Source organism: Danio aesculapii, chromosome 4, assembly GCF_903798145.1.
Source record: "Danio aesculapii chromosome 4, fDanAes4.1, whole genome shotgun sequence".
NCBI lineage: Eukaryota > Metazoa > Chordata > Actinopteri > Cypriniformes > Danionidae > Danio > Danio aesculapii.
This window is the reverse complement of record NC_079438.1, coordinates 35,072,285-35,089,344: the sequence shown is the minus strand read 5'-3', so window position 1 is coordinate 35,089,344 and position 17,060 is coordinate 35,072,285. Positions and strand designations below refer to the sequence as shown.

Genomic DNA, 17,060 nt, shown 5'->3' with positions numbered 1-17,060 from the left:
GTAATCCAGTTAAATCTCTCAACTCAGCCATCCCTCGACATGGCAGCTGACCAATCCAATCGCCCCATAGTCTCCACAGCAACTGCACACACTTAAATACACTCCAGCCCTAAAACACACACCATCTGTGAGATTACATGTCAAACTCCCATAAAACCCTGTTCTTACAGGAACTTAAGAAAGGATCTGAGCTGATCTGATGTGAATCAGGGACGTTCTTTAACTAGATTTCATGAAGCTCATGCTGATTTTAAATCAGATTTGTAGAGCAATGTATCTTCAAATAAAGAAGGCACATTATGAAGTCTCATTGCATTTACTTACACATGACACACCCGGCAGACTCTGCTCTTATCTTTCATTTCTGACTGCTTACAGAATGACATGGCATGTGATTGTTAGTGCTTACAGTATAGTATACACCGTAATATGTGTGTGTGTGTGTGAGAGAAAGAAAGTGTGCAAAATGCTACAATAAATCTTTCAAACAACAAATCACTTTAGTGTGAAAAAAGCCACAGTTTGTACAAGGTAAATAACAGCTGAGATTTTTTTTTACAACGTTGCCACTTGTACATTGTCATATTATCAATAAAAACAAAAACCTGCCAGTTGAATAAAAGTTTAAAACTTTAAATCAGAATTTGTAAGGGTTATGAATAATTTCGGCTTGAGTGTTTATACACCCAAATGTATCAACATATTGATAAGCTGATGATTATTTTATAACTTTATAACTTTTATAATTATTTTTATCATTTAAAATAATATGCTCATTTCTGTAGCGGATTATTAAAAGTTAACAAATTCTAATAATTTACTAATAATTCTATTAATTTACAAGTTACAGATTTCAATAAACTGATCATATTTTTTTTCACAGTGATTCCCAATAACAACCTAAAACCCAACCATCTGCAAATACCGTAGGCTTTAAACGGGTCTCAGGCACTAGGGCTGCACGATTACTCATTAAAAGGTCGCAATCTTGATTCGACCATCCACACTAGCGCTGTGCCATTAATCGCAATCGCAATCACGATTTGACACGTTGCGATTAGCTAATCCCTGCGATATAAAATATATATTATTTAACTTCCCCCACCCAGAGCAAGTGCATGACTGCTGCCTGTGTGTGGCAGACTTACTAGCCAATTGAGTGAGCACACTTTCGTCTGCTCAACCAGAATTGCGCAACCAAACTGCGCAACACCCACAATAAAGAACAAACAAACAGACAAGTGTGAACGAGAGGCATTCATCAATAGACAAATTAATATAAAAGAAAAACAGCATGTTGATAATATGGGAATATCTTAGTTTCAAATTCACAGACACTGAACAAAAACTGGTAATTTTTCAAGAGCTGTCACAGAATTGTTGCCACAGCACGAGGAAATACAACAACCAGCACCTAAAAAAGTACCACAGGTGGCTATATGAGGAGTGTCCTGCTAAAAAGTCAACTAAAAGTACTGCCAGTGACACTCAATATAGTAGCAAGCAACAGCAAAGTACAATTTCAGAGTTGTTTGCTAACATAAGTTAATATCTTTTTAGTTCCTTACTTAACAAACACTCACTGCATTTTAGCAGTAAGAAGCTACAATACAGATTATTGAGCTGAAGCTTCACTACAAAAAAAAAAAAAAAAAAAAAAAAAAAAAAAAAAAAAAAAAAAAAAAAAAAAAAAAAAAAAATCGCTATATCTGTCAAAACAATTAAAAAATAAAAAAAAAAATAGTTATTTTTTATTTATCAAGGGGTACATCAAAGACACACATAGGTGCGCGTTGTGTCACACCATCTCTAAACATTTAATTCTAAATAACTTTGAGGGATACAGACACCCTGGGTGATGTTAGGCGTTTGTTCTTGTTGCTTAAGAAATGAATGCATGTAGGTAAAGCACCCAGTACAGCGCATCCATTGAGCGACTTACATCAAACTTATGAAACATTTGAGGGCACATGGAATAAAGTTAAAGGCAGAGGAACGCACTGTCTTTGACAGCTTGCTACATCATCTGGCACTTTCACTAACTATGTTTACATGAACACCAATACTTTGATTTTAATATGATTAAGACAATACTCTGATAAAGAGTCTACCACGTAAACAGTGATTTTTGATTACCCTAAAGGACCGCAGACACCTGCGTCACGAAATGCGGAGGCTTTTTCTTTCCAATCGGCGTGCGGTATCAAATTCCATTGAAACAACACTCTTCCACCAGTCCTTACTTCACATTCACACCCAATACCTCAAGTTTGTCACAGGGCATGAACAATATGTTGCTGAATGAAAGCGAAACTGCCAAACTGCAGTTAAGGTCAAAAAATGAAAAATGTAACACCCAAAATTACATGAAACTCTGGAGGAAACGTGGATAGCGTGCTAACGCAATGACATCAATCAATCTATGTGCTATAGCATATAAACAGGATCATGCAAGGAACATTCAAAAAGCAACTCATGTAAACACCTTTATCATATTATTGTCTTGTTCAGATTAAGGCAATTAATTAGATTGCTGATATCCATGTAAACATAGTCACAAGCCCAAACCCTAGGGAAAAAAAAAGTGTTCCCTGACTTTTTGATGGCAGCCTTTCCACAGGTTAGTATAGTAAACTAATGTAATGCTAATTGCATAGTGCAAATCTTAAATTCATGCTAACAAAGAAATGATCAAAAGAAATCTATTAATTCAATTCAAACTATAAATAGATGTATACTTTAAACTTTATTTATAGTGTTTAATTAAAATTATATTTAAATAAAAAAAACTGTCAAATAAAAGATATTTTAGAGTCATCCACCATAATTTTGTGGCTCCATATTAATTGGTTCAGGCATCGTTTTGGCACTGGTACCATTTTAAAGGTATCGATTTAGCACCGGTATCAAAATAATCCCAAACGACACCCAACCCTAATTCCAAGACCATACAAAATGTAGCATTTTCACCACAAGTAGACCTACACATAGACCTAATATTATTATTATTGTTTATTTAACCATATGTTTGAGAAATAACAGTAATAATAGCCTACTCATATTAACCCTTATTTTACATCTACAGAATCGTGAGTAAATTATGATCTTTGTTTGTTCTAAGCAAAAAAACATAAACAAACATGATTCTCATTTAGCCAGAATTGTGCAGCGCTATCAGGCACATAAACAAACACTGATCACATGTTGAATCTACCATCCATCTGAATACTGTATGTACTCACTCATACTGTGCTGCTGGAGGTTGGTCGGGGTGTGTGGTCCAGGTGAGCTTCTTCTCAACAGCTGTTCTCCTCAAGGCACTCATGACCTGCACACATCCAACACACACATTTCCTTAATAACACAAACACGGCACTGAAAATACTCAACGACTAGAAACAGACACTAAAACCTCTTAAATCGACGCTAAGAAAAGCTACAAAAAATCCAAGCGAAAACCACAGCATTCCAGTTAGCTAGCCAAATGCGCTGAAGCAGTGTTATCTCCCAAAACGAGCAAAGATAACATTCCAGCATCCAAATCAGACGTGATCCAGGAATTGTGAGCAGTATGTTAGAGCAGATACTCCATAAAAAGCTTATGTCGCATCTGAGTCAATCTAATGACTGAATTCTGTGATCTAGAATAGACTGAGATCATCTTAAGGATCAGTTTTACATAGCAACCGAGCAGATAAAACTACTTATAATCTGCTGATAATCATGTAAAGTTAATTATTTCAAAGCCAAACATATTTAGACATTTAAGTCATATACCTAAAACGAATGAAATGAATAACTACGCTATATTATACAAACAAAGAGCTTCATAATCTATGATTTGCAGCTTTCACCAGGAGCATCAGCAAAATATTAGGAATTTGAGTACACTTTAACTTAATAATTCACGTTGTTAACTAGGGCTACATGATATTGGAAAAATCTAACATTGTTATTATATATATATATATATATATATATATATATATATATATATATATATATATATATATATTGCGATATGAATACAATTTCACTAGATTGAATAACTATTTGAAAAGAATTTATAATTTCAGATTGATTGGGATGATTCTGTATGAGACTGTATATGCATACAATATAAGAAACAATCTACAAGCAGATCAATTCAATAAAAACAATTATGCTAATTAAATAAACAGTCTTTTATTGTTTTCCATGGAGTCAAACTGTATTCAAGTATACAGTAATTGAATAATCTAATATAAAATAATATTGCATAGTCTTCATTTTAGAAACAATTCAATAAAATTAATTGTTATTATTTGTAAAAGTTACAAACAGTACACTTTCTTATGCCTAAATGCTTTAAAAACACTCACACAGTCACAGGCCTCAAAAAACACTAGCAAAATGATAAATAATAATTTAAACTTAACATTGTGTATACTATTGTGAATGATCACACTGCGATATTGATGCTGAAACAATATATTGTGCATCCCTACTATTAACTAATGTTTAACTAAGAGTTTTGTCTCTATAAACAACAAATTAGCTGCTTATTAATAAGTTAGGTAGTAGTTGGGTTTAGGTGTTGGGTAGGATTAGGGACATAAATAAGATCATACTTTATAAGTGCTAATAAACAGTTAATATCTTATTATATCTTATACATATTAAAATGTTATAATAGGTAGGTAATAAGCCAGTAGTAAATGATGTAAATTGCTACTTAAACCATATCTGTCAACCCACCAGTTTTTCCCAGGATTCTCTCATATTTTAGTTCTATCCCGCTAACATGGCCAGTAGGGGGAGCTCAACCTGTGGTTTATGTGAGTCCTAATGGCCCAGTAAAAGCGAAAGGGACACTATACATTAAGTGGGCGCCGTCTTTTGGATGAGATGTTAAACCGAGGTCCTGACTCTCTGTGGTCATTAAAAATCCCATGGCATTTCTCGTAATGAGTAGGGGTGTAACCCCAGTGTCCTGACTCCTGGCCAAATTCCCTCCATCGGCCCTTACCCATCATGGCCTCCCAAACATCCCCATCCACCGAATTGGCTCTAGCACTGTCTTTCCACCCCCCTACAGCTGGTGTGTGGTGAGCACACTGGCGCCGTTGTCCTGTGGCTGCCATCGCATCGTCCAAGTTGGTGCTGCACACTGGTGGTGGTGTGGAGAGACCCCATCATGATTGTGAAGAAATGCGCTATATTATTACATATTACATACACTTTTACACATACATAATCATCCCGTAAAAGTATTTTCCTGTATTTTTAATCTTTCTTGAAGGGTGGCAATAAACCTTAAAGAGCCGATCCTCCCTACATGCAACCCATACCGCCGAACCACCAGGGGACGCCTCTTACTCTTAAACGTTATCGGCGGGGAATCTGTTCTCTGCTTACATTTTATTTAGACATGAAAACACTTTGAAATAGATATAAAATGGTGGGATTCCCCTCCTTTTCATTATAGGTACCGTTGCCCCTACTATGCAATCCTCAAAACAGTCATGTAGTGGTACGTGACTGTCAGACGCAGTGATAAATACGCTGTTTCCCCACAACCGATTCTGTACACGCAATTTGAAGCGCAGCGAAAGTGGACACTGGGTTTTGGGTGCATTTTTAAACAGACATATACACATAATAATAATAATAATAATAATAATAATAATAATAATAATAACAACAACAACAACCACAACAACATCTAAACAAGTGAACCTTGGTGGGTTTTCTTTTAAACACAACACATTTTGTCTTAAATAAGCATAAACCGTTAGGAAAGCCATCGAATGCTTTCATTTTAGATTTTTAAAGTGACACCTCTGTTATTTAATGTAATCAAACGAAAAATCTAAATAAGAGATTTATTATAACTTGATTTTAAGTCTTTTTAAATAGCTATTAACTTTAATAGTCTAAATTGTTTGCTAATTTATTTGCAGCTTTTTTAATGTATACTATTTATATGACCATTTCAATTGTTTATTTACAATGAAACAACTCTAGATGAACATATTTAGTAATTTAGGTTGGGTGGTATCCCTTGTTATCACATCTCAATGTTGACAGGTATGACTTAAACTTTAAACAGTCTGAGGTTTCTCTAAATAAATAAATATAACCCATAATGCAAAATAATACAATGACTTATTAAATAAAATAATTTGTCCACTATCAACTATTTATTTTTTTAAAAATCACTCTGTTTATTTTAATCTGGATGCTGTTGTTTTTATATATGAACAAGTGAATATAACTCAAATCCCTTTTTTCCCCAGTATACCAAAAGTCTATATGGGTCTTTTTTTGCTTTAACCAAGCAATCAGATTACTTTTCATAATCTGATTACTCATGAAAGTAACAACAGAGAAGTTTACATCCCACACAAACAGAGCCTAAGAGCAAAAGAAATAAGAAGAAGCTTAAAAGCTTTAAAAAAAAAAGTGGTCTATTGCATAAGACCCTATGAAAGCTTATCTCCCACCCTCCACCAATTCACACAGTGATGATATCAGGCTAACTGTCATGACCGAATGTGACAGAGCAAACCAATACACCCTTCCTGCTTTTTCCTATTTTCCCCATCTCACTCCTTCATTTAGGACCGGTAATAACCCCTTACCACCATTCAGCATAGTGGAGTAATGATCACATGCATTGTGTGCGCATGTATGCGAATGATAGTAATGGGGCGGCAGCGAGAGGAGGTTAATCACTGTAATAAGATGATGCAGAGCGGGTGGAGGTGACAGGAAATGATAAGGGGCGAATAAGATCTCTCCCATCACATGTTTGTGTGATGAGCAAACTAACACAAGTTAAAGGAATCGTTCAGCAAATTATCATAACTTGTGGATGGAAAATTCTGTTCTAAGTATAGACCATTCTGAGGGATGCAAACAAAAATAATGGTCCCAGCATATTCCCTGTTTTACATTTTTCATTTCTCTACCTTCCGAGAATCCAAAAAGAGCCACGTATTAATAAATAATGTTATGATAGCTGTTTTACCATTACATTATGATTGAATTACCTCTTGTTACAGTTATGACACAGTTTGAAAACAAACAGGAAATTTTCATGGGCCAATGACATCACCACATTGAAATGGTCTTTATGATGGATGTAATTCATGGTCAAAAATGACAAACAAACAAATTAAATAAAGGTGCAATAAAAATCGATGTAATAGTCCATATCAGTTTTGTTTAAAGATTAATAATATAGATTTAATGTTTTTTTTTTCCAGTAAACATTTATTTCAATTAGCAAAATTTTATTATTTAATTATTATTTAATTAATTATTGTCATTCCATGGACTTTTTGGCTAAAGTTCTGTCCTGATCAAAACAAAGTATAACTAAATCAGTTTTGTTACAAGTGAACTAGTTTTTCTTTTGCTTTACTTTCTTTTCTTTTTGATAATAGCTTTTAGATTGATAGGATCTAGTCAAGAACAAATAAACAAAAACAGAACGAAAGCAAATCCCAATGGTCGAGTGAAAAAAAAAATTTAAATTTCTAGTAGTAATCACAATACCATGATACAGCGAAACCGTGTTATCATACTGTCAGAAACTTATACATAACTTAAAAACATAATTGTACACTAAATAGGTAAATAAATAATATTAAGATGTTTACACCCATGTCTTCAATGTGTAGGAAATAGGTTACTTTTCTATTTACTTGTATTGTAATTACTAAAGGAAAAACACAATAAAAACAATACAATTTAAGAACTATAAAATTTCAATAACATTTCAGAACTAACAAAAAACAAATGAACACTTTTAACTAGATTTCTATTTTCTCTCTCTTTTTTTCCTGGAAACTGCTACTTTGGCTGAGTGTAGATTTAGAAAAAGCAAAGAATGGTGGTTTGACTCTCTGTTTCCTCACACAAAGTTAGTGTTTGGAGCATTTATAATATTTTACATAAGTCATATAAACTTTTACGGTTCTTTTTCATCCTTCTTTCAGTTTGACTGCTCACTGTTTTCATTGCATGCAAAAGAGTGAACACCTCCTTGCGTATTCCATGGAAAAAAGAAAGGATTTGGAAAAACCTTTGGGTGGGTTCATTTTTGCATGAACTACGCCTTTCAGATCACTGGAAAGTCAAAGAAGGAAAAAAAAAAAACAGCAGCCAGGTGAGCAAGAGTGAAAGAGGGAGAGAGCAAATGCTGGTCTTAAAGCTGGGATTACTGCCACCATATGTTCACATATTCTGGCCTGTCAATAGCATGGCACAAAAAGGAGCAGCCATATAACACAGCCACATCATCACCCAGACACATTACAGGCAATTTATCACCTGAAAATATGTGTGTGTGTGGGCTGACCGCCTCGTTTTGTGCCAGACTGGTTGACTCTGCCAGTGGGCATCAGTACCAGTGCCAGGGCATGAGCTCAGGAATGTAGAGACCTTCAGCATTGTGTGTTTACATGCATGTGGGCCACATTTTGTTTTGTAGTTAGTCAGCAGCTTTGGGCTAGATGATTAATATTTATTATAAAGTTTGTATTACTTGGCTAAGAGAATAAAACACAGTTTTGAGTTGAGCCTTATCATTTTTAAAGGACAGTTTTGTATCCACTGTTGTTGTTGTAAATTGTATGAAGTACAGAATTGGGATATAATTGCATCTACGTGCTGAGAAATTTGATTACAAAATGAGTTTGTTCAAGAGGTTTGTTTTAATTAAGGCTGCACAATATATTGTTTCAGCATCAACACTGCAATGTGCATGACATGCAATGTTAAGGAGTAAATAAAAATAGCTGTCAAGGAGAAACAGTTCAGAACACATGAGAATTGTGGCAGAGTTTAACCAAAATATAGTGAAAGTTTTACATTTACACATGTTTTAAGGCCTGGCAGAGTTCAAAGTATTCAGGCACAAGACATTTTACCATTTGTAACTTCAATAAAAATGTAAAAATAAATAAATAATAAAATTTTGTTTAATTATTTACCCAGTAAAGCCTTATGCAGTGTTATTTTACATTTGATTACTCAAATTAAGTACCTGAATACTATTTGACTTCTCTGAAAACTATAAAAAACTTTTATCTCAGCTTTTTGGCATTTGCTTGAAATTTGTTTATTACATGTATGTATAATTTACTTTCCTACAGAATCATGCCAATCATTTTAAATCAATATATTCTATCCAAATAGCAGTTTTCAAGTCATTCGGTAAAATTGTGTATATATACAAACTAGTTTGTTTATACGTATTTATCGCTGAGAAACTAAATATTGCAATGTCAGATTTTTCCAATATCCTGCAGCCCTAGCTTTAATCACTGATTAATTTCATAATGCAAATGGAATTAAAATAAAGAAATGTCGAAATTATTCTGTGTGTTATTACAAGCAAACAAATAAACAAAACAACAAACAAAACACCAAACAAAATGTTTGGTTGAAGAATCTGGTCTGTGTAAAACGAACAATAAACAAAACACAAATACAAAGCAAACAATCAAAACAAAGGATGATTGATTTTCTAGGGAAGAATTCAAGGATTGTTCCTTTTGCTTTAAGCTACAACAGCTACAACACCTCTGTGCTACAGGTTGGGTCTGTCAAAACAAAACAAAACAAAACAAAACAACAAAACAAAAAGCAAGAAAAAGTGCACTTCAAAAGGGATAAACAAGATTATTTACAACTATTACTCAACCCTAGTGGAAAACAATGACTCTGAATGTGTATTTAAATATATGGTTTTTGAGGTGCCATTTACACTAAGGCCTTTAAGTTTAAAACTCATAGATTCTGTTACGGTTCTATCTGTCAATCACAGTACTCCAGCATCTTTCATTCGTTCATTCATTTTCTTTTCAGCTTAGTCCCTTTATTAATCAGGGGTCGCCACAGCGGAATGAACCGCCAACTTATCCAGCTTATTTCACGCAGCGAATGCCCTTCCAACAGCAACCCACCACTAGGAAACACCCATACAAGCTCAATCACACACATACACTACACTACGGAAAATTTGGCTTGTCTTTGGACTGTGAGGGAAACCGACGCAAACACGGGAGAACATGCAAAATCCACACAGAAATGCCAAGTAGCCCAGCTGGGACTCGAACCAGCAACCTTCTTGCTGTGAGGCGATTGTGCAAACCACTGCGCCACCGTGATGCCCCACTCCATCATCATTGACCCATAAAAAATTAAGCACTTAGAAAATGTTAAAGACCTTGTTTTTTATTTGGAAATGCTGGTATTCTGTTTTAGTATAGACGGACTGAAGCACAAACTTTTGAAAACAGACGTGTGGTTATTCACAATCATTCTCTGATTGGTTTTATTGGTTATTGAGGATCTTTCCCAGATTCATCAAGCACCTCGCATATGACCATTACATAATTAAGATTGGAAGTACGGATGTTGTTAATGGGATTAATGGTCACTTATCACACTGTATAGTGTGGACAGAAAACGTTTGTTCTGAAACACAATAAAAATGCCAGGATGAGTGTTTTTATTTTAAAATCCTGTTTTTAACTGAAAACCTGAGGATTAAGTGCATAATGATATTGCTATTACAACGTGAACAATGTTCATGAAGACACGTTCTGTTTTTTAGCCAAATTTGTCAGATGTTTTCAGTAAGTGATTTGTTCATATAAAATACAAAATATACAGTTAAAGGGATAGTTTACCCAAAAAAATTACAATTCTGTCGTCATTTACAAACCATTTACGACTTTCTTCTGTTAAACCCAAAAGAAGATAATCTGAAGAAAGCTGAAAACCTGTAACCATTGACTTCCATAGTATTTGTTTTTCATCTTTCTTTAATTTTTTTCCTTTGTGTTCAACAGAAGAAACTCGTAAATGTTTGGAACCACTTGAAGGTGAGTAAATAGTGTGTACATTGTCATATTTGGGTGAACTTTAAAAACAAACTGTATTTTCTGTAAAAATAATTAAATAAAATGTAGTCTGCAGAGAGTCCCTGCAAAAGTATGTATGTTTGTGTGTGTGTTCCTGGGTTTGGGGAAGTGTTTCACAAAGTAATAATAACGGCTTCCTACACCAGTGCCCACCACCAGAGAACTGTCTGATGTACCGGCTCTGAAAGCTTTGCTCCATTTAGTTGCCATGGCTCATCCTCCCCCACACAGGAAGTGATCTCTCCTTATCTGTGGGCAAAACCAGTTCAGTTCCTCATCGGCTTCCCTCTACCTCTCCAGCTGAAGCCATCCATACAACTTCTGTTGTTTTTTATTTCATCCACCACAGCACAATAAAGGCTTCAGGGACACTGCTGTGACTGTCTAGGGGTTTCATATGTTACTATTTATCAACAACATTTTGCTTAATTTCATAGTAATTAGCTTTTAGTTTGTATTACACACCATTATATCATTTAATTAAGATTAATAAAATAGCTTTCTGTTAGAGTTCACTCAAAAATGAAACTTATGTCATTGATCATTCACACTCCACTTGTTTCAAGCCTTCAGATGTTTTGAAAATTCTTGGAAACCAGCTGTCGTTGACTTTTACCTTATTCAGGGTTTCTGCAGCTTTTAAGGTTCTGCTTTTTAAGACGTCTTTAAGTTCATTTTAAATAAAATTTTAGACGTATACAGGGGAAAACATTAAGGATATATATTTTTTTCAAATATCCCAGACGGAAAAGATTTTTACTTGCCCTATATATATATATATATATATATATATATATATATATATATATATATATATATATATATATATATATATATATATATATATGTGTTATTGTAAGGAAAACAATTAAATCATTATGATAAATAGAGTTAAAACAACAGTTTAACGTTTTGAGATGAATTGCTGGTGACTGTTGGCCAGATTGTGTAGCTATACATGAAGAAAAGAAAATTAAGACCTGTTAATAAGATTTAAGACCCACCACACAATATTTCAGTTGATTTAAGACTTTTTAAGACCTGAAATGTAGTTTTTGAGATAGAAGACATTTTAAGACCCTACGTACACCTTGTTATTATTTAAGTCAATGGCAACCGGTTTCCAACATTCTTCAAAATATCTCCTTTTGTGTTCAACAGCCCCTTAAAGTAAATGGTAATAAATAGCCTCCATATCATACCATATCATATCATTTAATTCTGAAATGTAGCACTTAAGTTAGGTTTTGAAAAATAAATAAAACATGATCATCAAAAAACACGTGATGTTTTAAAAAAATATATTAACAACCAATTTAATTTCCACTTAACTATGAACACAGAAAAAAAAGAAATTATCATATCAGCATTATTATTATTATTATTATTATTATTATTATTAATATTATCACAACTATAAGACTTTATATTCCATCTATTTAATTGTAAGCCAGGTTTGAAGCATTATGCACCTTACAGGTCTATTATGTTATGTTTTAAAGAAAGAATTTCACAAGAAATAAGGACAAAATAATTAATATTTAATTACAATTATATTGGCCATTCATTTAATATAGTTATAGATATGTAACAGTACTGCACTGCATGTTGTACCGTACTCTTTAGTGATGAATATATCTGGCAGCTAATGGACCACAATTTCCCTCATGAGATCAATAAAGAACATGATGATCATGATCTAATAATAAATCCATCTAATCCAATCAATTGTAGTCCCTGAAGAGCTAAATCAAAAAGTTTTATCAGGTTAAAGATTTCCCATTTCGCTGTCTTCATAAAATAAAGTAAAAAAAGATTACATAAAGTCTTAAATAAAAATTTCATAGTCAAAAAACAAACAAACTGCACACTTTTTCTAATTAGTTTTAAACTAAAATACAATGAAATCATCAGAGATACAAGTGTTCATAAGACAAGTGATCATTTTAAGTTTTTTTATATTTAAAATAATAATAATAAACCTGAAAAGTGGATACAAATTAGTTGTTTGACTAATATTGGCAAAGCTTTGTGTTTTAAAACTACAATTAATTTTTATTTTTGGTCCTCCTTAAATTCCTCCATTAATAAGCAAAATGGTTCTTGTTTTAAAATGACTGACAAGATTTGTTGGCAAAACTATTATTACACTCAACATTTAAGTGGGTATCTTATTTATATTTACTTTAATGTATAATATTATTACTGTATGATTGAGCCTCTCGCTGTCTGTCTTAAAACACGATATGTAGTAACAATGTTAAACACAACAAACGTTTTTTTTTTTTTATAGATTATTAGTGAACAATAAAGAGTTGGCTAAATTATCTTTGTATCATGAATTTTAAACTATTATTTATTGTTATACTTTAAAAACATTTATGTCTAATTACTGTTGTAAATAAAAGGCACTGTTTTTGCTTAGAAAAAAATATTAAACAGTACTATACACTCTCAAATATGAAAAGAATAAAGCTTTAGGATACTACAGTTATGACTTTGATGCTTAAAAAACACTTTTTGTCTTTTACCCATAAACATAAATGCATAGATGTCTGCTATTTTGGTACTTTTTAACTGGTTAAATCTTGTTTCTTGTAGATTTAACGAATGAAATGCGAATTATTTGCTCTGGATTACACCCTACACGTGTTCTCCTACAGCTGTGAAAATGTGTGTTTAGGTGATGTCGAGGAGAGCTGTGCTCTATATAACAGGACAGTGATGTGTGTGGTCAGCACATGCGCATGAGCATGTGAAACACAGCTCAGCAGAATGTGAGACATGAAAACACTCATTCAAACTTTTTAAACAGCACGGATTTACATACAGCAAACTTTTTAAGTATCCTTAAGGATTAAGTATCCTAATTATGTACAAATAGTAATTAGACTTAATTAGGCAGTATTGTGTGACTGTTTAAAACATATCATGAAAATAAACTATGGATTTAGAAGAAAACCTAAATAGCTAGATTAAACAAATGGTAACCATAAATTAACCATGGTTATGATCCACTACCAGTTTAAGTAAGGTATTTGTAGTAAAACTGTGTTTACAAATGACGGTTACGACATGCAATAAATAAACAAACAAACCCATAGAAACTTTGGTGAGGATAAATATGTCTTAAACTAAAAACTATACTGTACCACATAAATAGTTTTACAAATATTACAACATTAATGCTATTTATACTGTACTTCAAGATATTTATTATCGTAAATAATAATATTTAATTACTTCAGTAAATAATCAGGAAAAAGGAACAAGACTATCACTCATGTTACTTTTTAGTCATTTTAAAAGCTCATGAAATTGACTAACCTATTTAACTGCGTCCCTACATCAAAGTTTGCTGGACAATTGGCGATTTAAATCTTAAATACATCTGTTTCTTGAATGTCATGCTTTAAAAACAACGAAAAAGTCGAGTGTTTCTTGCTCCTGCTCAAATGAATTTACGTACCAAAACATTTAAAGGCATTCGGGACAACTCGCGATTGACAGCGCGGTCAGCCAATCAACGCTCAGCGTCTGTGTTCTCAGCCAATCGGCGCGCATCATTCATGTTTACGAACAGCCCATGAGCATCGATCCTTCTCCAGGAGGCCGTCCGATCGTTTGGCTCGCTAGGCCTCATTGAATACAAATTTGAACAACTCTAGAGTAAACAAACCACTGTTTCTCTTCGCGCGAGTAAATAAATACCTACAATCAAACATACCGCCACATGTCTTGCATTTAAACTTCATTCAACCGCTCCGCTTGACTCTGAGGGGCTCAAACTGCCCCGCTAGCGCTACTTTAGCACAACAAACACACACAACTTCAGCATGATCAATGTCTTCCGATCACAGTTTATCAGTAACACGCGCTTACCTTCGTAGCTCGCGAACGCGTCTTGTTTACATGTCCCCAGCCGAGTGTGTGGTGTGAATGCGGGCGGGATACACACGCTGTCCGGCATCAGGAAGTCCGCGGTGTTCCCGCTGAAGTGAGCGAGTGTGTGCGCTCGCTATGGAAACCCCTGCTGCAGCAGCTCAGCTCAGGTGCCCGTGCGCCTCCCGACAAACACTGCCCACTTCAGCACTACACTACACATCACAACACTGCACCCATCCTGATCATCATACCTGTGTCTGGACTCTGGAGGATAGTGATGTGACTGAGATTTACACACTCATTTCTGCTAATGATTTAAAGTGAGTTGGGTAGAGATGTTAAGTATTAGAATGAACAGTATTGTACATTATTATACATGTTGAAATATGATAGCTTTAATATTTAGAAATTCTCTGTAACAGGTAACATTACAACATAATCTATCAACAATATGTGAACGGTGTGGGGAAAAAAACAACTTTGAATACTTGGACCACTTGGAAATTCTCAATTTTTCTGGATTAAGTTAAGTGAGTTCTCAAAGTTTTATTTTTGATTTGTTCTTTAAATACTACTGATGACATCTCTATTAAAATGAAAGGCTGTCATTCGGAGTATAAAATCATATTCGATCAATATATTACAATTTTAAAAAGAGGGTCAATTCCAATGCTTTATACTTTAAGAAATATTTAAGAACTTTAAAAAGAAGCTTAAGTTATGAGATCAATATTAGTGGTTAATTGATGAAAAAAAGATCAAAATGGCAATGACAATGTTGAAAATTGCAATGCATTTGTAATATAATAATATAGCCTATGTTAATATAATTAAAGGAGGGGTGGAACTAACCAATAAGCAACATAAGCAGTTGCTTAGGGCCCTGACCAATGTCAAGAAGTCTAAATGAATCTTATAGCTCTTTTATAATATTTCTATCATATGTTGTAAAATCTGTCAATAATCATTAAGATTTTAATGTTATTACTTCTTTTCTAAACCGAGGCCACCCATGAATAGGGGAACATTCCTTCCATACTGCACATGCAAATATTAAAATCTAACTACAAATATGGCTGTACATAGTATGTGAATTAATTTTTTACATTGAGAAGATAAAGGGTCCACTTAAAATTTGTTTTTAACATGTAGTTTATTTACAAAAAAAAAATCTACAAAGAAAAAACATCTATAGAGAAAGTGAGTGTTTTGAGTTTTAATGCTAAGGCCCCATAGCTAGAGTTGCTTTGGGCCCCCAAATCACTGGCCCCCAAAGTCCACTTCTGATTAAATGGATAGTTCACCCAAAACTTCTGTCATCATACACTCACCCTCTACTTGTTCCATGTTTTTCTGTTGTACACAATGGGTGGTAGTTTGAAGAATGTTGGAAAACAATCACTACTGACATCCATAGTGTTTTTGTCATACTATGGATGTCAATGTCCACCCCTTTTCCGCTTTCTTCAAAATATCTTTTGTATGTGTGTTTAACAATAAAGAAACTCATAAATCTGGGGTGTCCAAACTCAGTTCTGGAGGGCCGGTGTCCTGCACAGTTTAGCTCCAACTTCCTTCAATACACCTGCCTGATACCTTGAATACCTCGAATAACCAGCTTGATTAGCTGGTTTAGGTGTGTTTAATTGGGGTTGGAACCAAATTCTGCAAGACACCGGCCCTCCAGGGCTGAGTTTGAGCACCTGTCATAAATATTCATAACCACTTGAGAGTAAATACAGTGTAAACTTTCATTTGTGTGTGTGAATGATTTCTTTAAATAATATTATAGCATTATATATTAATGGTACTACAATAGTATACAGTATAAGAGTAAAATTCATTTACCATGGTCTCTTTTTTGTTAGTGGAAAAGTATTGCACAGAAAACTAAATTGTCCAAAGGAAAGGTTTATTAACATAGACTATCATTAGGGAAGTGTTAGAAACTGATCATTTTAATAAAGTAATGTGGCTTTTGTCTTGGATATGCTAGTTTGTTATTTTAGTTACTGGAGTTTTATAAGCCTCAATTTAAAAAGTAATGAGTCCATCTGCTGGCCAAAATGTGGAACTGCAACTCTTATTTCCAACCGATCGATCCCTTTTAAAACGCATTTACAGCCAATTGGTCACTGGCTCGCTGTAGTTATAATACTTCTAATTAACACCTAGCGGATCAAAGATAAGTGTACAGACCATTTAAAATATAATACAGTTGTTCTGTTTGTTAGTTCTATTTTTATTTTCTGTTTT

The 17,060-nt window shown here is 33.8% G+C and overlaps 1 protein-coding gene across 1 annotated transcript in view; it reads right to left on the bottom strand.

The window, feature by feature from the left end:
• Positions 1–14,974, bottom strand: part of usp6nl (USP6 N-terminal like) — a 104,195-nt gene extending 89,221 nt beyond the window's left edge. Inside the window, exons 1-2 of the mRNA XM_056455540.1 lie at positions 14,802–14,974; positions 3,243–3,328 (exon numbers count right to left, since the gene is read on the bottom strand). Of these exons, the coding sequence (XP_056311515.1) occupies positions 3,243–3,246 (4 nt within the window). The 5' untranslated portion in view covers positions 3,247–3,328; positions 14,802–14,974. The remainder of the gene's footprint in view (positions 1–3,242; positions 3,329–14,801) is intronic.
• Positions 14,975–17,060: the final 2,086 nt, after the last annotated feature.